A 26,542-nucleotide genomic window follows, 5' to 3' on the forward strand; every position below is an offset into this window, starting at 1 on the left:
TGTGTTTGTTTTGCTTTGTTAACTTTGGTGGCCTTTAGTAATATTATTATTTGACAATTTGAACAGTACTATAGAGTTTACTTAGTTCCCATATAGCAACTTATTTGGGAAGAAATGTGATGCAATCCAACAGGATGGGCTTTTGAACCAAAAATATTCTGGGTCTGTCACTGATTAGCTCTATTTCCTTGGATAAGTCATTGTATCAGTCAAGGTCCCAGTCTCTGCCTAGAATTCTTTCTGTTCAGGCTTTGTGGGGGTGACTCTTCATCACTGTACTAGTTTAAGTATTACCTTCTTAGAGAAGCTTTCTTTACCATCCAATCTAAAAATTACCCTGGTTTAGTCTCTACATAGCACAGACTAAAATTACCTGGTGGACTTATTTGTTATATTTTATTTTGCCCCACCAGAATATTAGCTGTATGAAGTAGGGCCCTTGTATGGCCTGTCTGCTTACCCCTGGCACATCACAGCCTTTCCATAAATACATGTTGCAAGGAAAAGAGAGTGGATAGCGACAAACCAAACACAATGAGTTATTCTCTCTCTCAGGGAAATATTTAATATGGAGACGCATACTGAAAGGCATTGGAGAGTGATATGGTTTGGCTCTGTGTCCCCACCCAGATCTCATCTCAAATTATAATCCCCACGTGTCAGGGAAAGGACCTGGTGGGAGGTAACTGGATCATGAGGGTGGATTTCCCCTATTCTGTTCACGTGATAGTGAGTTCTCAGGAGAGCTGATGGTTTAAAAGTGTGGCACATCCCCCCTTGCTCTCTCCCTCCTGCCACCTTGTGAAGAAGGTGCTTGCTTCTCCTTCACCTTCCACCATGATTAAGTTTCCTGAGGCCTCCCCAGCCATGTGAAACTGTAAGTCAATTAAACCTCCTTTCTTCATAAATTACTCAGTCTCAGGTAGTTCTTTATAGCAGTGTGAGAATGGAGTAATACAGATAATTGGTACCAGGAGTGGGGCACTGCTATAAAGATACCTGAAAATGTGGAAGTGACTTTGGAACTGGATTATGGGCAAAGGTTGGAACAGTTTGGACGGCTCAGAAGAATACAGGAAGATGTGGGAAAATTTGGAACTTCTGAGAGACTTGTTGAATGGTTTTGACCAAAATGCTGATAGTGATATGGACCATGAAGTCCAGGCTGAGGTGGTCTCAGATAGAGATAAGGAACTCACTGGGAACTGGAGCAAAAGTCACTTTTGCTATGCTTTAGCAAACAGACTGGTGGCATTTTGCCCCTGCCCTAGAGAGCTGTGAAGCTATAAACCTGAGAAAGATTATTTAAGGTATCTAGCAGAAGAAATTTCTAAGCCGCAAAGCACTGAAGATGTGATCTGACTGTTTATGAAAGTTTACAGTCATATGCATTCACAAAGAGATGATCTGAAATTGCAACTTATGTTTAAAAGGAAAGCAGAGCATAAAAGTTTGGAAAATTTGCAGCCTGACCATGTGGAAGAATAGAAAAACTCATCTCCTGGGGAGAAATTCAAGCTGCCAGCTGCAAAAATTGGGTAAGTAAAGAAGAACCAAATGTTAATTGCCAAGACAATGCAGAAAATGTCTCCAGGGCATTTCAGAGACCTTCATGGCAGCCTCTCCCATCACAGGCCCAGAGGCCTAGGAGGGAAAAATGGTTTCATGGGCTGGTACCAGGGCCCCACTACTCTGTGCAGGCTTGGGACATGGCACCCTGCATCCCAGCCACAGTTGGGGGATGCAGGGTGCCATGCCCATTTTAGCCACAACTACAGCTCCAGTTGTGGCTAAAAGGGGCCAAGGTACAGCTTGGGCTGTTGCTCCAGAGTGTGCTGCCCCATGTCTTGGTGGCTTCTATGTGGTATTGGGCCTGTAGGTGTGCAGAAGGCAACAGTTAAAGTTTGAGAATCCTCCGCCTAGATTTCAGAGGATGTGTGGAAACACCTGGATATCCAGGCAGAAGTCTGCTGCAGGGGTAGAGCCCTCATGGAAAACCTCTACTAGGGCAGTGCAGAGGGGAAATGTGGAATGCGAGCTCCCACATGGAGTCCCCACTGGGGCACTGCCTAGCGGACCTGTGAGAAGAGGACAACCATCCTCCAGGCCCCAGAATGGCAGATCCACCAAGAGGTTGTACTGTGCACCTGGAAAAGCTGCAGGAACTCAAGGGCAGCCCATGAAAGCAGCTGCAGGGGCTGTACCCCGCTGAGTCACAGGAGCGGAGTTACCTAAGGCCTTGGGAGCCTACCTCTTGCATCAGCATGCTCTGGATGTGAGACATGGAGTCAAAGGAGATTTTGGAGCTTGAAGATTTAATGACTGCCAAGTTTCAGACTGGCAGTGGGGCCTGTAGCCCCTCTGTTTTGGCCAGTTTCTCCATTTGGAATGGAAGCATTTACCCAATACCTGAACCCCTATTGTATCTTGGAACTAACTTGTTTTTTTATTTTACAGGCTCCTAGGCAGAAGGGACTTACCTTGTCTCAGAAGAGACTTTGGACTGTGACCTTTTGAGTTAATGCTGGAATAAGACTTTTGGTGGCTGTTGAGGAGGAATAATTGTATTTTGCAATCTGAAAAGGACATGAAATTGGGGAGGGGCCAGGGGCAGAATGATATGGTTTGGCCCTGTGCCCCCACCCAAATCTTTTCTCAAGTTGTAATCCCCATGAGTCAAGGGAGGGACCTGCTGGGAGGTGAATGGATCATAGGGGCAGATTTCCCCCATGCTCTTCTCATGATGTGAGTGAATTCTCATGAGATCTGATGGTTTAAGTGTTTGAGACTTCCCTCACTGGATCTCTCTCTCCTCCTGCCTTGTGAAAAAGGTACTTGCTTCTCCTTTGCCTTCTATCATGATTGTAAGTTTTCTGAGGCCTCCCCAGCCATATGGAACTGTGAGTCAATTACACCTCTTTTCTTCATAAATTACCCAGTCTCACGTAGTTCTTTTTTTTTTTTTCGAGATGGTATCTTGCTCTGTCAGCCAGGCTGGAATGCAATGGCATGATTTTGGCTCACTGCAACCTCCACCTCCCAGGTTCAAGTGATTCTCCTCTCTCAGCCTCCCAAGTGGCTGGGATTACAGGCATGCATCACTATGCCCAGCTAATTTCTGTATTTTTGGTAGAGACAGGGTTTCACCATGTTGGTCAGGCTGGTCTTGAATCCTGACCTCAGGTGATCCACCTGCCTTGGCCTCCCAAAGTGCTGGGATTACAGGCATGGGCTACCGCGCCTGGCCTCAGGTAGGTTTTTTTTGTTTTGTTTTTTGTCTTTTTTTTTTTGAGACAGAGTTTCACTCCTTTTGCCCAGGCTGTAGTGCAATGGCACGATCTCAGCTCACCGCAACGTCCATCTCCCAGGTTCAAGTGATTCTCCTGCCTCAGCCTCCTGAGTAGCTGGGATTATAGGCATGTGCCACCACGCCTGGCTAATTTTGTATTTTTAGTAGAGTTGGGGTTTCTCCATGTTAGTCAAGCTGGCTGCCAACTCCCAACCTCAGGTGATCCACCCACCTTGGCCTCCCAAAGTGCTGGGATTACAGGCGTGAGCCACTATGCCCAACCTAGGTAGTTCCTTATAGCAATGTGAGAATGGACGAATACAGATTTTACTCTCTGTAAAGATGGTAGCTTGTGGGGGATGATAAGACAACTGGGTCACTAGAGCTGGTGTGTCACCATAGCTGCTGTTATGCCTAAAAAAATGATGATCCATTGTCCAGTTTTCTATAAGGTTCAATATGTCTCAATCTTCGAATTGCAAGGGAACTAGACAGATTATAATTTCCAGGCTTTCCCTGTGTATCTTACAATAAACCCCATCACTTAAAATCATGTCCTGTAGACAAAGGAGAGTTAAGATGTACCGAGGAGTTCTGAGGGTCTAACTACTAGGAGCCTCCTGCAGATTTTGAAATTTCTCTTGTCTTCTATTTTATCTTACCATTGTTGACCTAAAAGGAAGAAGCTGAGGCAAAATTAATATAAGTAGAGAGTTTATTTGGGACAAGCTTGAGGATTGCAACTTAGTAACATAGATTCTAGTTGCCGTGAATATACATTCTGAGTAGCAGCAGTTACAAGTGGATTTTTTTTTTTGGAGGCAGTTTCACTCTTGTCACCCATGCTGGAGTGCAATGGTGTGATCTTGGCTCACTGCAACCTCCGCCTCCTGGGTTCAAGACATTCTTGAAGTCTTGAGTCTGCCTCAGACTCCCAAGTAGCTGGGATTACAGGCACCCACCATCACAGCTGGCTAATTGTTGTATTTTTAGTAGAGACAGGGTTTCGCCACATTGGGCAAGCTGGTCTCGAACTCCTGACATCAGGTGATCCGCCCACCTCAGCCTCCCAAAGTGCTGGGATTACAGGTGTGAGCCACCACACTCAGCCACAAGTGGATTTTTTTTTTTTTTTTTTGAGACAGGGCCTCGCACTGTTGCCTGGGCTGGAGTGCAGTGGTGCCATGTCAGCTCACTGCAAGCTCTGCTTCCTGGGTTCACGCCTTTCTCCTGCCTCAGCCTCCTGAGTAGCTGGGACTACAGGTGCCTGCCACCACGCCCGGCTAATTTTTTGTATTTTTAGTAGAGACAGGGTTTCACTGTGTTATCCAGGATGGTCTTGATCTCCTCACCTTGTGATCCGCCCACCTTGGCCTCCCAAAATGCTGGGATTACAGGCGTGAGCCGCCACGCCCGGCCCACAAGTGGGTTTTTAAAAGGAAAGAAGAGGCAGTTCCTGAGTTATTTACCAATAATTTACATTAACATAACATAAGCTATTGATTGGCTATCCATTATTAAGCTATAGGATATGGGTTATAATGTCTGGTGCAGCACCAGTAGGCTAATTTTCAGCTACTTGTGGCAATAGTAAGCAGTATAAAAAGATGAGTACGTGGCTCAAAAGGGGGTGTGTGTAGGACAGGATTGCCGTCTCATTTTAATACCTCTCTGGATCTGATAATTGGAAAGGACTTGCATTCTTCAGATAAAAGTTCTTTTTCTCATTTCTTCCTTTTGATCAAAAATCTTTCTTTTTGAAAGCACTGATGATCAAAATCTGAGTGTCAAGGTATCCCTCATTGCCAGAAAGGCTCATGCCCAGGTAGTCCTACCAGTCATTGATTTATAGCTGCGATCACTTGTGGAATCACCTCTTCAGTGTACCATGAATTTAGTTTTCTCCGAAGAAATAAACCAATGAGAGATACACAGCGGAAATATTTTGAGGTTCCCAGGCCTGTCAGAAAGTGACATTCTTTACTTAACACAGGACAGAAATCTTGAAAGGGAACTACGTAGACAAGGGACCAGGCCAGTCTTTCCAAGAGGCTTTCTAATTGCCTCTATAGAGTCAACCTTCATTCTTCAAAGCAGTCTGGTCATATCTGAAAATATGTCATTCCAGTCAAATCCTTAGTAAAATAACAAGTGTCTCCAATTATATCCTGTTACAGAAAAAAGATTCTTATTAAATGTATGCAAATAACTAGATTGCCATAAAATAAGAGTACTCATGAATAGTTTCCAAATTTTGGAGTAATCAGGTAGAGAGAAAGGCAGATGTTTCAATGTTGCTCACAAAGGTATTTTTACCCAATTGTTATAAAGTATAAATAAATAGCTCAAGGAAAAAAAGTTTTCTTGACTCTGGAAGACAAAATAAAAAAAAAAAACAGCAATGTTTTAAATAAAAAGTCAGCAAATCATTTCAGTCTTCTGTCAGTTCAGTCACATGTAATTAATTCGTGTTCTGCTTGATGTTGAGTTAGCAATCTAAGGAACACATCAGTTTATTACATACCTGAAAGTTGTTACTTAGTCCAATGATATGATATCCGAAGTTATCAGAAACGTGTATTCAAGAGTACTTGTCAGGATCCTATTCTATGAATTTCCTTGAAGAAAAAGCAAATTTTGAATTATAGACAATTGTAACTGCTTTATGAGAAGAAGAGAAATAAAACTAATGGTTTTAGATAGCAAAAGACTTAGAATAGCCATGGTTAAAGATGCAATTGACAAGGAAATTTGGTTATTCCTGTGGTTTACAACAGTTTAACATAATAATCATAATTATGACTGATAACATATACCAAGACACATTAAAATTTTAGGAATCTCATACAAAACACATTCATCCTAATATAACTCAAAGAAAGTTAAACACCATTATTTCTTTGACAATGCTTTCCATATGATTTTAACATGCTAAATATGCCTAATATTCCTCTCTTGGACTTCCAGAGGTTCCTTTTGGAAAATACTTAATTTAGAATTTGAAATTTGATTTTAGGAAGTATGTCCAATTTAAAAGTTTAAAATATTTGACCAAATAGGATCATAAGTCACTATAAAATAGTATTCATTCATTTAGCCAAAGTGATAATTCAAAGATTGCAAAAAGCAAAACCCTTTACTCTTTGATAGAGAGTAAACTCGGTTTTCCAAACAATCCAAAAACCTTATAAAGATGGCATGAGACCAGCAGAATCTCTCTTTCCCATTTTTTTTTTTTACTTAAAAGGTGAACTTTTTTTTTACTGTTTCTTAAAAATACTTAAAAATCTTATTCAAAAGAGAAAACCAAATTTTACTTTTGCATCAGTATATTATTAATCCTAAAGCTAATTTCATTAAATCCTTATAAACAAATCTATCAAATCTCAGGCAGGTATTTTTTTTTGTTTTTTGTTTGTTTGTTTGTTTGTTTTAGATGGAGTCTCACTCTTGTTACTCAGGCTGGAGTGCAATGACCTGATCTCAGCTCACTGCAACCTCTGCCTCCCGGGTTCAAGTGATTCTCCTGCCTCAGCCTCCCAAGTAGCTGGATTACAGGCACCTATCACCATACCCAGCTAATTTTTGTATTTTTAGTAGAGATGGGGTTTCACCATGTTGGCCAGGCTGGTCTCAAACTCCTGACCTCAGGTGATCTGCCCACCTCACCCTTCCAAAGTGCTGGGATTACAGGTGTGAGCCACCGCATCTAGCCCTCAGTTTTAACTGCATAAAATTTCTATAACCTTTAAAAATTTTTCTATTAAAGAGCAGATTAATGCTCCAAGAAAGCCCTGTTATTCTGAAACAGGGGTCCCACATCAGTGTGCTTTAAATATCAATGCATAATTTTTAGAAAAGTTAATAATCTCCTTCTAATTTTAGCCAACTTTATCACATACAAAATTCTTTTCATGAGATTAATCTTATACAAACCTTTTACAACTTGCCTACACCTTCAGTTTTGTCCTATACTTCATTTTTCTTATATTGGTATTCTACTTAGGACAAAGATTTACTATCCCCCTTATCATTTTGACCAAAGTCCCCTCTTACGTAAAGGAAAAAAATTACCCTTTTCAACTTTCTTTACATCTTCTTTATATGCTCTCTATGTAAATTTCTGGCCTAGTAGTTTAAGTTACATATATTAACCACAATGTTAACTCTTAGTAACCCTAATTTTCAGTGAAAAACCTAAGAAGTAAGCAACTTTATGTACCGTATGCAGAGCTCAGGACAAATGACAGTGCTATGGAGACAATGCCTGGAGGATCCAACTCCTTGCAGTAAAGCCAAGAGGCACAGCTCAACTAGGGATGATGGGGCCCAGGCACTGTCCCCAGGGCCACTTGTCTAGTCCTCAGAATCTAAAGGCTCAAATCCAAAGACATAAGCTCATAGACAAATTAAGCAAATAACAAAAAATACCATAAAAGCAATGGCCTTATGACCTTAAGACATTTAGCAGAGACAGTATAAACCAGTCTAACCAATAGATCTAGGCAAACATGTCTAAATTAAAATTTGAAGACGTTTCTATTTTACTTTACCAATAATTTAAAAACTATCTTAATTTAAACCCAAGATTACTAAAGTCAAGTGACCATGAAAAGCATTTGGGTTGGTTATATTATTTATGAGCACTTTTTCTATAAGTCAATGGTACCATGTAGACAATATATAAACAGACATGTATACATGGTACACATAAATCAGACAGACACAGATAATGACTTTATAGCTTTAATTAAAAAATTTTAGCCACATTGAAACTGCTGGTGAACTGAGGTAAGAAAAACAAAACAAAACCAAGCAGAGAAAAAAATTTTAGTCATGAGACTGGTAAAACTCACTAGTTTTACAAGGACAGTTGGATTCAAACTGTACCTTTGTAAATGGAAAAGTTTAAAGTTTATCTGTTCCACATGGCTGAAGCTCGTACTGAGTTTTAGAGAAAATGCAGTAGTAACTTTATATCTCAAAGCACAAGGAGAAAGAATTTAAGCCTTTTCAAGGAGGAGTTTGGGTGTGTTGGAAGAAAATTAAAAATGGATGCCAAGGTAACACAAAATCACGGGAATCTATCATTGGATTTTATAAGGAGACCTATTTCACTTAGATAAGTAGCTTTTAATTTAGTCTGTTTTCCAGTTGGATCACTGAGCTCAGGGCAGAGCCCATTAAGGAGCAGGGCCATCAAAGCATTTACAGTTTTTAGAGCCTAATAATTTAAATATGTGAAAAGCAGATGCAATTGAAGGCAGAGCATCTAGAGCTTTATAAATTAAGGATTCCATTTTTAGGCTGAATCCTGGGTCCCCAAAAAGAGGGAAACTCCATGGGACTGGGCTATGCAACACTTTCATGGTGTACTTCAATACAAAAACATTTCTCTAAGTATTTAAACCGTGCCTTTCTTATCTTAACCAGCAAAGAAACCAGTAACTCCCTGTAGTAATAATAATAACCATTCACTGTAAACAACTGCTGTCAGCCACCTCCAGTACTATAGTTCTCACCAGTAACTTGCCAGCCATCACATACACAAAGGTTAAGTGTTCTCTCACAGAACAAAGTAATATCCAGTACTCCTAAAAGTCAAAGGCATCAGGCGACACGATACAAAAGAGAGCAGAGTTTTGTGCTGGAAACTGTCATGAAATCTCTCCATGACTCTTCACACTCCACAGGAAGACAGAAGACCCCAGAAAGGGAGTGAGAGGCATCTTTTTCTGTCTTCCTTTAGGGATCTGAGTCATTAGAAGTCTCCTCTAGATCCTTTCATGTGGTACTGAAGACAGCAGAGAGATGGGAGGAGGTTGAGTCTCATTTTCGTTTGTTTGTTTTTGAGATGGAGTCTCGCTCTGTCGCCCAGGCTGAAATGCAGTGGTACGATCTCGGCTCACTGCAAGCTCCGCCTCCCAGGTTCACACCATTCTCTTGCCTCAGCCTCCCGAGTAGCTGGGACTACAGGCACCTGCCACCACGCCTAGCTAATTTTTTGTATTTTTAGTAGAGACGGGGTTTCACCATATTAGCCAGGACAGTGTCGATCTCCTGACCTCGTGATCTGCTTGCCTTGGCCACCCAAAGTGCTGGGATTACAGGCTTGAGCCACCGCGCCCAGCCCTTGTTTGTTGTTTTGAGAGAGAGGGTCTCTCTGTTCTGCGGTACTGAAAGAAAAATAAAAAAATAGAAACAGGGTGTTGCTCTGTCACACAAGCGGGAGTGCGGTGTGACATGATTACAGTTCATCTAGCCTTGACACATTCTGGGCTAAATGATCCTCGACCTCAGCTTCCTAAGCAGCTGGGACTACAGGCACACACCACCATGCCAAGATAAGTTTTGTTTTTACTTTTTGTAGAGACAGGGACTCATTACATTGACCAGGCCGGACTCAAGCAATCCTCCCACTGTGGCCTCCCGAAGTGTGCTGGGATTACAGGCATGAGCCACCATGCCTGCGTGAATCTGTTTTTAATGAAGCTGGCTTTTGACTATGGAGTTCTTAAACACTTTTCGAGAAGGGGCCAAGATGGCCGAATAGAAACAGCTCCAGTCTGCAGCTCCCAGCGAGACCAATGCAGAAGGCAGGTGATTTCTCCATTTCCAACTAAGGTACCCAGTTCATTCCATTGGGACTGGTTAGACAGTGGGTGCAACCCATGGAGAGCAAGCAGAAGGGTGGGGCATTGCTTCACCACGGAAGTGCAAGGAGCTGGGGGACCTCCCTCCCCTAGCCAAGGGAAGCCGTGAGGGACTGTGCTACCCAGCCTGGATACTATGCTTTTCCCACGGTATTTGCAAGCTGGAGATCAGGAGAGTCCTTCGTGAGCCTACACCACCAGGGCCCTGGGTTTCAGGCACAAAACCAGGAGGCTGTTTGGGCAGGCACTGAGCTAGCTACAGTTTTTTCATACCCCAGTGGCGCCTGGAACCCCAGTGAGACAGAACTGTTCACTCCCCTGGAAAGGAGGCTGAAGCCAGGGAGTCAAGTGGTCTTGCTAAGTGGGTCCCACTCCAACGGAGCCCAGAAAGCTAAGAACCACTGGCTTGAAATTCTCACTGCCAGCAGAGCAGTCTGAAGTCAAGCTGGGACAATTGAGCTTGGTGGGGGTAGGGGCATCTGCCATTACTGAGGCTTTAGTAGGCAGTTTTCCCCTGATAGTGATAAGAAGACTGGGAGGTTTGGACTGGGCAGAATTCACCACAGTGTGGCAAAGCGGCTGTGGCCAGACTGCTTCTCTAGATTCCTCCTCACTGGGCAGGGCATCTCTGAAGGAAAGGTAACAGCCCCAGTCAGGGGCTTACAGATAAAACTCTCACCTTCCTGGGACAGAGCACTGGATTGTCCCCAGAGCACTGCAGAGGGGCTGCTGTGGGCACAGCTTCAGCAGCCTTAATCTTTCCTGCCTGCTGGCTCTGAAGAGAGCAGCTGATCCTGACAAAGGGTATTCTCCCAACACAGGGTACCAGCTCTGCAAAGGGATGAAGTGCCTCCTTAAGTGGGTCCCTGACCCCCATGCCTCCTGACTGGGAGAAACCTCCCAACAGGGGTTGACAGACACCTCATATAGGAGAGCTCCGGCTGGCATCAGGCTGGTGCCCCTCTGGGACAAAGCTTACAGAGAAAGGAGCAGGCAGCAATCTTTGCTGTTCTGCAACCTCCACTGGTGATACCCAGGCAAATAGGGTCTAGAGAGGATGTTTAGCAAACTGCAGCAGACTTGCAAAAGAGGGGCCTGACTGTTAGAAGAAAAACTAACAAACAGAAAGCAACAACAACATCATCAACAAAAAAGACTCCCACACAAAAACTCCCATCCAAATGTCATCAGCCTCAAATATCAAAGGTAGATAAATCCACGAAGATGAGGAAAAGCCAGCACAAAAACACTGAAAATTCCAAAAACCAGAATGCCTCCTCTCCTCCAAATGATCGCAACTCCTCTCCAGCAAGGACACAAAACTGGACAGATAATGAGATTAACGAATTGACAGAAGTAGGCTTCAGAAGGTAGGTAATAACAAACTCCTCTGAGCTAAAGGAACATGTTCTAACCCAATGCAAGGAAGCTAAGAACCTTGATAAAAGGTTACAGGAACTGCTAACTAGAATAACCAGTTTAGAGAGGAACATAAATGACCTGATGGAGCTGAAAAACACAGCACAAGAACTTCCTGAAGCATACACAAGTATCAATAGCTGAAACAATCAAGTGGAAGAAAGGATATCAGAGATTGAAGATCACCTTGCTGAAATAAGGTGTGAAGACAAGATTAGAGAAAAAAGAACGAAAAGGAATGAACAAAGCCTCCAAGAAATATGGGGCTATGTGAAAAGACTAAACCTATGATTGATTGGTGTATCTGAAAGTGATGGGGAGAATGGAACCAAGTTGGAAAACACACTTCAGGATATTATCCAGAACTTCCCCAACCTAGCAAGACAGACCAACATTCAAATTCAGGAAATACAGAGAACACCACTAAGATATTCCTTGAGAAGATCAACCCCAAGACACATAATCATCAGATTCCCAAACATTGAAACGAAGGAAAAAATGTTAAGGGCAGACACAGAGAAAGTTCAGGTAACCTACAAAGGGAAGCCCATCAGACTAACAGCAGATCTCTCTGCAGAAACCCTACAAGCCAGAAGAGAGTGAGGGCCAATATTCAACATTGTTAAAGAAAATAATTTTCAACCCAGAATTTCATACCCAACCAAACTAAGCTTCTTAAGCAAAGGAGAAATAAAATCCTTTCCAAACAAGCAAATGCTGAGGGATTTTGTCACCACCAGGCTGGTCTTACAAAAGCTCCTGAAGGAAGCACTAAATATGGAAAGGAAAAACCAGTACCAGCCACTGCAAAAACATACCAAAATATAAAGACCAGTGACACTATGAAGAAACTGCATCAACTAATGTGTAAAATAACCAGCTAGCATCATGATGACAGGATCAAATTCACATATAATAATATTAACATTAAATGTAAATAGGCTGAACGCCCTAATTAAAAGACACAGACTGGCAAATTGGATAGAGTCAAGACCCATCAGTGTGCTGTATTTAGGAGACCCATCTCACATGCAAAGACATACATAGGCTCAAAATAAAGGGACGAGCAAATGGAAAGCAAAAAAAAAAAAAAAAAAAAAAAAAAAAAAAGCAGGGGTTGCAATCCTAGTCTCTGATAAAACAAACTTTAAACCCAAAAAGTTCAAAAAAGACAAGGGCATTACAGAATGGTAAAGGGATCAATGCAACTAACAATAGTTAGAGAAGAGCTAACTATCCTAAATATATATGCACCCAATACAGGAGCACCCAGATTCATAAAACAAGTTCTTAGAGACCTATAAAGAAACTTAGACTCCCACACAATAATAGTGGGAGACTTTAACACCACACTGTCAATATTAGACAGATCAACAAGACAGAACATTAACAAAGATATTCAGGACTTGTACTCAGCTCTGGATCAAGTGGACTTAATAGATATCTATAGAACTCTCCACCCCAAATCAACAGAATATACATTCTTCTCAGTACCTCATGGCAGTTATTCTAAAATTGACCACATAATAGGAAGTAAAACACTCCTTAGCAAATGCAAAAGAATGGAAATCATAACAGTCTCTCAGACCACAGTGCAATTAAATTAGAACTCAGGATTAAGAAACTCACTCAGAACTGCACAATTACATGGAAATTGAACAACCTGCTCCTGAATGACTCCTGGATAAATATTGAAATTAAGGCAGATAAAGAAGTTCTTCGAAACCAATGAGAACAAAAAGACAATGTACCAGAATCTCTGGGACACAGCTAAAGCAGTGTTAAGATGGAAATTTATAGCACTGAATGCCCATATCAGAAAGCTGGAAAGATCTGAAATCGTCACCCTAACATCACAATTAAAAGAACTAGAGAAGCAAGAGCAAACAAATTCAAAAGCTAGCAGAAGACAAGAAATAACTAAGATCAAAGCAGAACTGAAGGAGATAGAGACACAAAAAACCCTTCAAAAAATCAATGAATCCAGAGGTAGTTTTTTGAAAAAATTAACAAAATAGACCACTAGCTAGACTAACAAAGAAGAGAGAAGAATCAAATAGACACAATAAAAAATGATAAAGGGGATATCACCACTGATCCCACAGAAATACAAACTACCATCAGAGAATACTATAAACACCTCTATGCAAATAAACTAGAAGATCTAGAAGAAATGGATAAATTCCTGGACACATACACCCTCCCAAGACTAAACCAGGAAGAAGTCGAATCCCTGAATAGACCAATAACAGGCTCTGAAATTGAGGCAGTAGTTAATAGCCTACCAACCAAAAAAAGCCCAGGACCAGAGAGACTGACAGCCGAATTCTACCAGAGGTACAAAGAGGAGCTGGTACCATTCCTTCTGAAACTATTCCAAACAACAGAAAAAGAGGGACTCCTCCCTAACTCATTTTATGAGGCCAGCGTCCTCCTGATACCAAAACCTGGCAAAGACACAACAAAAAAAGAAAATTTCAGGCCAATATCCCTGATGAACATCAATGTGAAAATCCTCAATAAAATATTGGCAAACCGAATCCAGCAGCACATCAAAAAGCTTATCCACCACAATCAAGTTGGCTTCATCATTGGGGTGCAAGGCTGGTTCAACATATGCAAATCAACAAACGTAATCTATCACGTAAACAGAACCAATGACAAAAACCACGATTATCTCAATAGATACAGAAAAGGCCTTCGATGAAATTCAACATCTCTTCATGTTAAAAACTCTCAATAAACTAGGTATTGATAGAACATATCTCAAAATATTAAGAGCTATTTATGACAAACCCATAGCCAAGATCATACTGAATGGGCAAAAGCTGGAGGCATTCCCTTTGAAAACTGGCACAAGACAAGGATGCCCTCTCTCACCACTCCTATTCAACATAGTATTGGAAGTTCTGGCCCAGGGCACTCAGGCAAGAGAAAGAAATAAAGGGTATTCAAATAGAAAGAGAGGAAGTCAACTTGTCTCTGTTTGCAGACAACATGATTATATATTTAGAAAACCCATTGTCTGAGCCCCAAAATCTCCTTAAGCTGACAGGTAACTTCAGCAAAGTCTTAGGATCAAAAATCGCAAGCATTCCTGTACACCAATCATAGAGAACAGAGAGCCAAATCACAAGTGAACTCCCATTCACAACTGCTACAAAGAGAATAAAATACCTAGGAATACAGTTTACAAGGGACGTGAAGGATCTTTTCAAGGAGAACTACAAACCACTGCTCAAGGAAATGAGAGGACTCAAACAAATGGAAAAAAATTCCATGCTCATGGATAGGAAGAATCAATATCATGAAAATGGCCATACTGCCCAAAGTAATTTATAGATTCAATGCTACTCCCATTAAGCTACCATTGAGTTTCTTTGCAGAATTATAAAAAACTACTTTAAATTTAATATAGAACCAAGAAAGAGCCTGCATAGCCAAGACAATCATAAGCAAAAATAACAAAGTTGGAGGCAGCACGCTACCTGACCTCAAACTATACTGCAAGGCTACAGTAACCAAAACAGCATGATACTGGTACCAAAACAGATACATAGACCAATGGAACAGAACAGAGACCTCAGAAATAACACCACACATCTACAACCATCTGATCTTTGACAAACCTGACAAAAACAAGCAATGGGGAAAGAATTCCCTATTTAATAAATGGTGCTGGGAAAACTAGCTAGCCATATGCAGAAAACAGAAAATGGACCCCCTCCTTACACCTTATACAAAAATTAACTCAAGATAGATTAAAGACTTAAATGTAAAACCCCAAGCCATAAAAACCCTAGAAGAAAACCTAGGCAATACCATTCAGGACATAGGCATGGGCAAAGACTTCATGACTAAAACACCAAAAGCAATTGCAACAAAAGCAAAAATTGACAAATGGGATCTAATTAAACTAAAGAGTTTCTGCACAGCAAAAGAAACTATCACCAGAGTGAAAAGGCAACCTACAGAATGAGAGAAAAATTTTGCAATCTACCCATGTGTCAAAGGTCTAATATCCAGAATCTACAAGGAACTTAAACAAATTTTCAAGAAAAAAAACAAACAACCCCATCAAAAAGTGGGCAAAGAATATGAACAGACACTTCCAGAAGAAGAGATTGATGTGGCCAACAAACATATGAAAAAAAGCTCATCATCAGTGGTCATTAGAGAAATGCAACTCAAAACCACAGTGAGATACTATCTAATACCAGTTAGAATGGCAATTATTAAAAAGTCAGGAAACGACAGATGCTGGCAATGCTGTGGAGAAACAGGAATGCTTTTACACTTGTTGGTGAGAGTGTAAATTAATCCAACCATTGTGGAAGACAGTGTGGTGATTCCTCAAGCATCTAGAACCAGAAATACCATTTGACCCAGCAATCCCATTACTGGATATACACCAAAAGGGTTATAAATCATTCTGGTATAAAGACACACGCACATGTGTGTTTGCCGCAGCACTTTACAATAGCAAAGACTTGGAACCAACCCAAATGCCCATCAATGACAAGCTGGAAAAAGAAAATGTGGCACATAAACACCATGGAATACTATGCAGCTATAAAAAAATGAGTTCATGTCCTTTCCAGGGACATGGATGAAGCTGGAAGCCATCATTCTCAGCAAATTAACACAGGAACAGAAAACCAAACACCACATGTTCTCACTAATAAGTGGGAGATGAACAATGAGAATAGATGGACACAAGAAGAACATTAAACACCGGGGCCAGTCGGGGTGGGGCCAAGGGAAGGGAGAACATTAGGACAAATACCTAATGCACGTGGGGCTTAAAACCTAGATGACAGTTGGTAAGTGTAGCACACCACCATGGCACATGTATATCTATGTAACAAACCTGTACATTCTGCACATGTATCGCAGAATTTAAAGTAAAATTTAAAAAAAAATAAAAACTTTTCAAATCTCTCATTATCAAGTATTAGCCAGCACAAATAGCTGTTATTCCTGGCTTTTGAACTTTAAAAAACAAACAAACAAAAAAAAACAAAGGTACCCTTCCAAATGACTCACCAAAACCAATAAGCCTTTATCAAGGTTATGACTTAACCAAGGATGCATGGGGCATCTCCAAAGGAGGTGCAACACAGTCCTCACAAGATCAAGAATCATCCCAAAGACAGCTCAAAGAAAGGAAAGTTTCACTAGCCACAAGTGATTTCTATCTGATCTCAGCTTCTCAGCTGGTTACTCATGAAGGCCCAAATGGTCTGTATGTCCCACAAATGATAAAAGACAGGAAATCAAAAGTTGTCCATGGAAGAGATAAGGATCAATAACAATTGGTATCCCAAAAGGTTAAGAATCATACAATACTTTAAAACAAATGAGATTAGCTCCCTGGCTAGGAATTGAACTCAGGCTACAGTGGTGAAAGCACCAAATCCTAGCCATTATACCACTGGATGGGGTGTTTTCTTTGTTTTTGTTTTCATTTTTTTGTGTGTTTGTTTTTTGGTAAATCTTGCAGGGAATCCAAAGCAGGCAGTTTAAGCATTTAAGGATTTTATCTTGTCTTAGATCTGATCTCATCTGGAATGCTGCTTAGCTAATTCCCTGAATGTTAGCATTTTAAAGACATGATAAGATTTAAAGGGTAGTGTCTCACAGTGGGTCAATAAATCAGTGTGTATTAGTTCATTCTCACACTGCTATAAAGAACTACCTGAGACCGGATAATTTATAAATAAAATTGGTTTAATTGACTCACAGTTCTACATGGCTGGGGAGGCCTCAGGAAACTTAAAATCAGGGTGGAAGGTGAAGGAGAAGCAAGCACCTTCTTCACAAGGCAGCAGGAGAGAGAAAGCCAGAAAGGGAACTGCCAAACACTTTTAAACCATCACATCTCGTAAGAACTCCCTCCCTATCATGAAAACAGCATGGGGGAAACTGCCTCCATGATCCAATCATCTCCTACCAGGCTTCTCCCCCAACACGTGGGGATTACAATTCGAGATGACATTTTGTTGGGAACACAGAGCCAGACCATATCACAGTGTCATTCACTAGACCTGGTGAGAAAAAATTTTGTTGGATCTGCATTTTTATAGTCTCGGCAGTCTTATTCCCATTCTGTTGTTGTTCTGCTTGTTCCTTCTGCTCTAAATTTAAATTCATTTCCCCTGAGAGAAGGAAATGTGTACATTGTGAAATTTTAAAACATCTCTGCCTAAGAGATGTATGGAAGCCAAGAGAAGAGTCAGAAAGGGATGAGTTCAGATCACAGGGCTGGAAGGAAAAGGAGGGTCTGGAGGTGAAAGGGAGAAAGCCTCTGAAGTCTTTTAACACAGTTTCAAATATCCCTTTGCTTACCTCTTGAATGAAGGTGACTTTTTCTTTCAGGATTTCTTTTAGAAGTTTTTAGGTGCCAGTGGAAGTAAGTCTCTTATTTACATGTCTGGTTCTAAAACCAGCTCTTTCCAATGGTGTGCACAAATAAATTACTTTAGGTATATCAAAAGATCCCCATTTTTGGTCATTGTTGCCTATGATCATTCCAGGTTAGATGGGTCTACTTTCCCAGATACTACAAGACAGTACCCCATAAATCATATATGTAGTTCCAGCAGGTATTTCTAAAAAGAGTGTTCAGGTTTTGAACACTCTTATTATTGATTTCTCATAACTCAGGAACTTTTCAAAAGTGACCAAAGCCAGGAATGTGTTTAGGATCAAAGTGTGGCATGTTTTGGACTGTCTCTAATTGTCAGATGGCAGCAGAGTCCTCAAGGATGAGGACAATTGGATTGTCTGTAATTGTCAGAGGGCAGCGGAGTCCTCAAGGTATGGGGGACCAGACCCTCGTATTACGTCCACCTGGAAGAGCAAAAGGGGTACACATTTCAGTTAGGAACTAACAGGAATTAGTTAAAATTAAAGACTAATTCAGAATTTTCAAGTGATAGTAAACAACTGCTATCTCAAACACATACGATATAAAATGAAACCACTGGTGCCTAACTGCCAGTTCTTTCACTCAAACCTCTGCTGTGAGACAGAGGTGAAAAAAACTTGACCCAAACCCCTGGTTCTGAGGCAGAGGCAGAAAAACCATGACCTGCACCTCTGCTGTAAGACAGAGAGGGAAAAAAGGCAGTTCCCTGCAGAGCTCTATACCCAAATCTTCTGTCCAAAGACAGAGACCGAAGCCCTCACACTTAAAGAAAGGGTTTCAAAAACAGCCCAAATAAAGTCTAGACCTTCAACCCAAGAGTAGGAGGTCCAAATTCCGGAGAACTCATCTGAAACACCTGATGAGACTTCTGAAGGAAGAGAGTTCACACTGGTACCAAGCGCTGCTTTCAGAGAGAAACACCACCAGGTGGTTGGGGGGAGTCACTTTGAATCCTGCTGACTTACTCCAGATGTTTTACCTAAAAGGAAGAAGCGGAGGCAAAATTAATATAAGTTGGGAGTTTATTTGGGCCAAGCTTGATGACTGCAACCTGGGAACATAGATTCAAGTTGCCTTGAATATACACTCTGAGTAGCAGCAGTTACAAGTGGATTTTTAAAGGGAAAGATGAGGCAGTGCCTGAGTTATTTACCAAGAATTTACATTAAAATAAATCAAGCTACTGATTGGCTATACATTATGAAACTATAGGATGAGGGTTATAATGTCTGGTGCAGCATTAATTAGTAGGTTAATGTTTAGCTTCTGTGGCAATAGTAAGCAGTTTCAAGAGACAAATACACAGCTCAAAAGTGGGGGAGAAGGACAGGATTGCTGTTTCACTTTAATGCCTCTCTGGGCCTCATAATTTAAAAGGATTTGCATTCCTCAGATAAAGTTCTTTTCTTAACATTTAAACAAATTTTCGTCTCGGTATCATAATATAGCTGTCTGTATTTATGTTAACATAGGAATGCTTTAAATTATTTTACCATTTATAAAATTTGTGATGCAGGAAAGCCATGCTATCCTGGGTCTTTACCTTCTGAGTAGCAATTATACCTCAGGGATACACGTTTGTAGTCTGAGAAGTGCTGGCATTTTTTTTTTCCTTTGCAACTCAGAAGTCTCTAATTAAAGTTCTCTTTTAGCATTATTCATTCACTCTTTGATAAATATTTACTGAACATCTTTATTTGCTAGACACATCAACAGGACTGAGGATACAACTGTGAACAAGATATGTATGACTCTTATCTTCATGGGAGCTATCATTTAGAGAGAAAGAAAGGGGAAAAAAGAGAAAATTAAAATATATTGTGATGTGTGCTAAGATAAAGAAGGAAACTTAGAGTGCTAAGAGAAATGTAAAAAATGTTACCTATCCTGTGTTAGCTTGCATAGGAAAAAAAAATGAAGAAAACTGTCACCTAATCCCAGAGCAGGTGTTGAAGAAAGATTTTCGGCCAGACGCAGTGGCTCATACCTGTAATCCCAGCACTTTGGGAGGCCAGGCCGAGGCAGGAGGATCGCTTGAGCCCAGGAGTTCAAGACCAGCTTGGGCAACAGAGTGAAACCCTGTGTCTACAAAAAAATTAAAAAAGTAGCTTGGTGTGGTGATGTCTGCCTGTGGTCCCACCTACATGGGAGGCTGAGGCAGCATGATCCTTTAAACCCAGGAGGTCAAGGCTGCAGTGAGCCATGTTCATGTGACTGCACTCCATCCTGGGTGACAGAGTCAGAGTGAGATTCTGTCTCAAAAAAAAAAAACCAAAAAAATTTCCAGGACCAAATAGTCTACAGGATGAGCTGGAGTTAGCCAGGTAAAGAATGGGAAAGAATATTCCATGCCTGGCTTAGAGCAAGCTCTGGAGGCTAGAGAGAACAAGGACTCTATGGGAACAAATTCAGTGTGCTAGTTAGTGGGCAGATGTCAAAAGCGCAAAGGAGAAAGGGGGTGTGGGGGTGAGGAAGCTGGAGAGAAAAATCAAGGCAGGTTATGAAGGGCCTCTGTTAAACAGTTTAGAAGGGTATTGAAAGTCACTAAAAGGATTTAAGCTTAAGAAGAACTAATTAACATGTGTTTTTAAAAAAGATTGCTCAGGAACTATGTCTGGAAAAGAACAAGGACTTGACTTACATTAAGGTAAGAAGTGGAATTATAAAATCTGGGGCCCAAAGGAATTGGAGTGAGTTAATTCCTCCCCTTTAAAGTGTCTATTTTCTTCAAAGATAACCACTATATCATCTCTGGGGCTAACATTCTCTGGCCCTTTCCCACTGTCTCTGGCAGCTCCCGACCCAAGTCACTACAGTTACAGCATTCCCTTAAGGAACACATGCTTTTCCAACCTGCTGCAACACAGAAAGCACATGTAATTTTTTATTTTATTGTATTTTATTTGTTTTTCTGAGACAGAATTTCACTCTGCTGCCCAGGCTGGAGTGCAGTGGTGTGATCTTGGCTCACTGCAACCTCTGCCTCCTGGGTTCAAGTGATTCTTGTGCCTCGGCCTCCCAAGTAGCTGAGATTATAGGTGTATGTCACCACACGCAGCTAACTTTTGTATTTTTAGTAGAGACGGGGTTTCACCATGTTGGCCACGCTGGTTTCGAACTCCTGACCTCAGGTGATCCACCCGCCTCAGCCTCCCAACGTGCTGGGATTACAGGTGTGAGCCACCGTGCCGGGCCTGGCCTTTCTATCTGGCTTTTTTGATTTGATATCCTAGTAGAGCCCACTATTAAAATTTCCATCTATAGAAACAGGAAGTCAGGAAAGGACTGGAGGGAATTTCGGCAGGTTAATGATTACAACGGGAAGAGAATACAATTATTGAGGTGTTTTGACTCACTTGGTCATTTCCTGAGAAACTCTTTGCTTGAATTTTTCCACTCTTCAGGTGAAGATGATGACACTGTCCAGGCTTTCAGGAGTCCAACCTCTTAGACAATAAGCGACATACTCTTTGGTAACTGCAGTGGCTAAGCCAAGGAATAAATATGCATAACTACAACAAACAGGTACTTGATGAGAACGTTATCTAGAGCTACCAGATATTTAGACCAAGTGCTCCTTTTGTTGTAAGAAGCTGGTATGATGTCCATATAGTTTTCAGGGCTGCTGTTCCCTCTAAGAAGAAGGAATAGTCTTTTTCCTGAACTACTCTCTCTCTGAACTTTTAGGCTACAATTATGTCAGTTCAAAGTGGGCAGATTTGCCAACTGAAAAAATGATGACACGCAGCTTCCCAACTCTGTAAGGACTTTTCAGGTCTGTGGGTGAACGTCATTCCCGAGCAAACCAATGCCCCAAGATTAGTAGGATGCGGCTCACAAGAAATGTTTACAATGAAGGGCATCACAGACTGCAAACCAAACAGGGTAGGAGGACACGGGACCATTTCCTTTTCCTGTCTCCATCTGACTCTGGAAGGCGGGGACAAGACATTTAAAACCAGGACCACTCCAGGACAGCACATTAGCTACTGCCCTCCAGCTCCCTTCAGTGTTGTTTCCGTAAAGGACTTATAAACTGGCGAGGGCGGTGGCTTCCAAAAGCGCACAGGCGTCCCTTTTCCAACTTGGTCTTCTTATTTTCCCTTCCTGCTCCATAACTACAACGTGTTTCTGTTCGTAATCATCTCGGCTTTTCCTTACCTCTGCTTGTAAGAAAAGTCCTTTGCGCCATTCCCCTCCAAGCCCCAGGGAAGGGCCTGGAAAGCGCTTACACATCAGACCCAGTGTCGGTCAGCCGTCAAGGAGCGAGCGACGTGGGAAACCCTGAGATAGGACATTGGCCCGGCGCTGGGCTCGGGTAACGATGCGGGGCGGGGAGCGCGGGCGGCCGGGGAGGGCGGCGGCCCCTTTAAGAGCAGGCCACGCCCCCTCCCCTCCTCCCGTTCGCTGCCAGCGGTCGGTGGCGGCCGCTACGGTGCTGACAAGATGGCGGCTGGCGGAGCTGTCGCTGCGGCGCCCGAGTGCCGGCTTCTCCCCTACGCGCTACACAAGTGGAGCTCCTTTTCCTCCACCTACCTTCCCGAGTAAGTGCCGGGCCTTGAGCTCGTGCTGCCCCACCCTTCCGCGTCAGCACGGTTGGGCCAGGGGTGCAATGGAGGGCAGCCGAGCCGAGAGGCCCAGGCGGGGCCTGCTGAGGGGGACGTGCGGCCTCCGGAGTCTTAGTTCAGCTGCTGAGAGCGTTGCTCGGCCTCGCTCGGGAAGGGGTTAGGGTCCGGAGAGCGAGCCCAGGGAGAAGGGGCGAGGTGTGTGGCGGCTCCGGGGCGCGCACAGGAGAACCGGAAGCCCAGCGGTTCTGCGCTTGGGATTTGGGGGTTGAGGTTGAGGAGGGCTTGGGGGGCGGACGGCTCTGGGGCAGGAATCGGAGCTTGCGGGGCCCGGCCCGCGGGCAAACTACCCCGAATGTCTGAGGTCGTCCGAGGTGGTCGGCGTCGGGGGACAGTTCAGTCGATTGCTGCCGGGACAAAGTGTAAAGCCGAGGAGTGTTTATTCCAGAGTGGGGTCATTAAAAGTGATTAGCTCTAGAGTAGTGTTAAAAGTCACGGAAGGCTGAAAAGTTGTGGAATCCATCTGAATCCTAGCAGGCGGGGAGAACTTGTAGGATTGGCAGACGTTGTCTTTAATGCCTAGAAGTTGTGAAAAAGATAGGGAGTGGGAAGGAGGGACGTTACCGAAGAATTTCAGTATTACGGCTCATTAGAAGATGGGTTTGTATGGACACAGACCCGTTTCCCAGTCCGGAAACTCAAACATAGAAAAATCTGGCTTTAATGAATTTGATTTTCAACACCGGCTTTGTCTTGATCCCTGATTTAGGTGTTAAAAAAATTCAGTTGCATTGTTAGGTTTTTGTTGGTGGTGTTTTTTTCTCTAGCAAATTCCTTCTGAAATGCTGAAAATACTCTTACATAGTATCTTATTTATCTTTGGCTTCTCTTTGAAAGGAGGAGCAGATCTAACTCCAATTTTACATGCTAGTGGAGGAACTGGCTTAGTAAAGGGTTGAGATCTGTGCAGATCCTGAAGAAAAGTGCTAGTTGTCCCTCTTACCATCTCACAGGACCGAAACGATTTTATGAACGAAACAAATTAATGAATAATATATTTTACTGAATATTTTACTAAACAAAAAAGTGACTAGATCTGTGAAGCATACTCAAGTAAGTTTTCCATCTGTATTTGAGAAATTCTTCACATTTATCCAAATTTGATTTCACTGGTTATATCAATGAAGAATCTCAAAATGGAGCTGCAACTGGAAGAATCTGTCATGACTGCCAGCCTCCCATTTTATTCACCAGGTCAAGGGTTGGCATTCAGTAGGATCTGGCCCAATGGAGGGTGCCAAGTGACCTGTGGTTTGATCTGGCCTGCGTAGCCTATTCATGGCCATATCCCTGATTGATGCTGAAACCCAACTTTGAATTTGAGAGTGAGCCAGGTAAACAGTCCAGCCATGTAGTTGGAGTTGAAATGTGGCCCTATGTACTTGACCTCTGATATTCTGGGCTATCTTGTTCTTGGATCTGAAGTTATTCAGCTTTTTTCTGTACCCAGGCTAGGATTATGGACAGTTGGGAATTGGTGTGGCATCGTTTGATCTAACTGTAGAGATATTTTTCTGGTCTTGAATGAGCGTATTTCCAGGATGTCACTCCTTAAATTTTTGATGTAGGCCTGAGGCTTGGATAACACAAGTACCATCCGCGTTATCTGTTGTATAGACATTTTAAGAAAGTACATTTCAAGCAGGAAATGATTTAGTGGGATGGCAACTTTAATCTTTTGTGTCTTGTTACTCTGGCCCCTGGTTTGCAGTGGGCAGAACACTAGTTTTGGAGTTAGAAAGCAACAATTTGAGATTGGAGAAATACATTGCTGCAATTTTCTCAAGTACATACATAAAATAGTATTTAATACATACGTAACTTTCATACACTTCCACTTACTATATCTTATTTAATCCTTATGACATTCTATTGACAAATGCAGTATAATTTGTATTTAAAGTAAAATATTAGAAGAGTAATCTAAGCTTTTTTCTTTGAAGGAGTATAGTTGAGTATTATGGAGCTGGAGTTGGAGAATATTGTGTCTGCTGGGTTGGTGTGTGCCATGCCTAAATTATAAAACTCTTGGCTCTGAACTTCTATAAGCAAGCAAGGATATTACTTCTCTGTGTGACAGAAGATGTAGGAAAGGGGTTGACTTTACTTACCTTTGCCCTAAAATCCCCTCTAGCAGCAATTGTTGTATCTTTACTGGCAGTGGAAACCATATTAAGGTACTTCTTCAACAGGTCTCATTTTAGGTTAAAGACATTTGTTGAAATTGTCCACAAAGTGGCAAATATTTGTTGGCATAGATCTAAGCATTTCGAGGTGGCAGTAATAAATCAGTAACAAAAATGGTAAACATTTATGATGTGCCGTCCATTTGCTAGGCTCTCTTATGAACATTTTTAAGTGTATCAACTCATTTAATCCTTACCGCAATCCCAAGAGGAATCTCCGTTTGCCAGATGTTGGAAGCAGGTTTAAACTTGCCTAAGGTCACACAGCTAGATGGAGCCAGAATTTGAATCAAGGTAGTCAGGCTCCACAGTCTGTGGTCTTTAGTGTTTTACTGCTTCTGCACAAAGGTATATATAGTACAGGAAATCAGAACTTTAAAAGAGCTCTTGTATTAAAGGCACTTACATTTTAGTTGTGTAAAGAAATGTGAAGTCATTAAAAAAATTGAACAATTTTATCTCTATTTTCTTTCTAAGGACTTAGAATTTTTTTCCCCTTCTTCCAGAGGCAGAAAAAACAAATATTTCCCCTTTCAACTCTTTTTAATTTATTTGGACTTTAAAAATGTTAAAGCAGTTTCAGTTATAGGGAACACATTTTTACTTTGAGACTAAAAAAAGGCCTTTTATTTTTGTGTGCTTAGAGATTGCCTGTATTTTACTTTTTTTCTGAAATTTACACCTAATTTAATAATTAAATACACTTATTTAAATAATTCATAAAATTACATATACTCCTACACATAAAAATATTTTGTAAACTGCTAATCCCTGTACTCAAATGTTTATTTTTGTATCTAATAATGATGCTAGTTACAATTTATTGAGCACCTAATATATGCAAGATGCTTTTTGTATACAGTTTTGTTTAATTCTTGGCACATACCTGTAAGATAGGTATTTTATATATGTTTTGCAGAGGATGAAACTGAGGTCCATACAGGGTAAGTAGCTTGCCCAGGGTCATATAGTTTTCCAGAGGCTTGCCAGGTTTTCTGACTTAAAAACTATTGCATTGTGACTTTAATAACAGTCACCACTTATTGAGTACTTTCTATTCTTCAGGCACTGTACTGAGCATTTAGCATGTGTTCTTTGATATAGTCTTCACAAAAACCCTATGAGATAAATATTATTATTCTATTTTAGAGCTAGGAAAAGTGAGATTCAGAGAGGTAAGTTAACTTGCCCAGGTCTAAGAGTTGAAAATGTAAGAGGGGCAGGGCAGGGTGGCTCACACCTGTAATCCCTGCACTTTGGGAGGCCAAGGCAGGAGGATCACTTGTGCCCAGGAGTTTGAGACCAGCATGGGCAACACAGTGGGACCCTATCTGCAATAATAGTAATGATGAGGGGGAAGAAAATGTAGGTGATAAGGTTCTCATATTGGGCCTTTTGACTTCTGTTACGAAAGCTGTTCATTATTATACATGGCTATTGTATATGTCTAATTGAGGTTACAGATAAGAAGTGCTCGAAGGTTAGAACAGCAAGAGAGGGAAAAATAGATTTTATCTTGATGTTTAAGATTTTAGTATACTCATATGAGAAAAAACTTTGAAAGTATTTTTTACATATTAGGTAATTTCATCGGTATAGAATGATTCTTGTTTACATATTATTGAATGACTTAGATAATTTAGATGATAAAATCTGATAGATTTTTAAGTGTGTTTACCTTTTTCCTGTTAGTCTTATTACTTAAAATCAAATAGTACTTAAAATAGTACCTTTTGTCAACATGTGATTGATTCATGGTTCAGAGTACAAGTGTTATGATTCAACAACTAGAATAGAAGGTGAATTTATTTCAACTCTTTTCAAAACTAATTTTAAAATTTCACATTTAAAAATGAATATAGGCTAGGCACGGTGGCTCATGCCTGTAATCCTAGCACTTTGGGAGGCTGAGGCAGGACCATCACTTGAGACCAGGAGTT

General features: G+C 41.4%; 1 protein-coding gene and 1 long non-coding RNA gene across 9 annotated transcripts in view; one reads left to right on the plus strand and one right to left on the minus strand.

Annotated features, from left to right (window-relative positions):
- MKLN1 (muskelin 1) overlaps window positions 1–26,542 on the plus strand; it is a 381,688-nt gene that overhangs the window by 195,107 nt on the left and 160,039 nt on the right. For 3 of the 7 annotated variants that reach the window (XM_009454213.4, XM_016958860.4, XM_016958861.4), the window contains exon 1: window positions 22,205–22,335. The exons of 3 other annotated variants lie outside the window; for them this stretch is intronic. In XM_009454213.4, coding sequence (XP_009452488.1) covers window positions 22,238–22,335 — 98 coding nt within the window. In that variant the 5' untranslated portion in view covers window positions 22,205–22,237. Of the gene's footprint in view, window positions 1–22,147; window positions 22,336–26,542 lie in introns of those variants that run through there. One more of the 7 variants, XM_519385.8, reaches the window with a different exon arrangement.
- On the minus strand, window positions 3,987–22,147 carry LOC104007397 (uncharacterized). Of its 2 annotated transcripts, none has more exons than XR_681624.4 (6): window positions 21,953–22,147; window positions 21,148–21,277; window positions 18,648–18,770; window positions 17,710–18,213; window positions 5,814–5,907; window positions 3,987–5,457 (listed from the first exon to the last, which is right to left on the minus strand). It is a non-coding gene; the product is annotated as an uncharacterized LOC104007397 (long non-coding RNA). The 2 variants fall into 2 exon arrangements; XR_681625.5 differs by having other exon boundaries at window positions 18,597–18,770; window positions 21,953–22,086.

Source organism: Pan troglodytes, chromosome 6, assembly GCF_028858775.2.
Source record: "Pan troglodytes isolate AG18354 chromosome 6, NHGRI_mPanTro3-v2.0_pri, whole genome shotgun sequence".
Lineage (NCBI taxonomy): Eukaryota > Metazoa > Chordata > Mammalia > Primates > Hominidae > Pan > Pan troglodytes.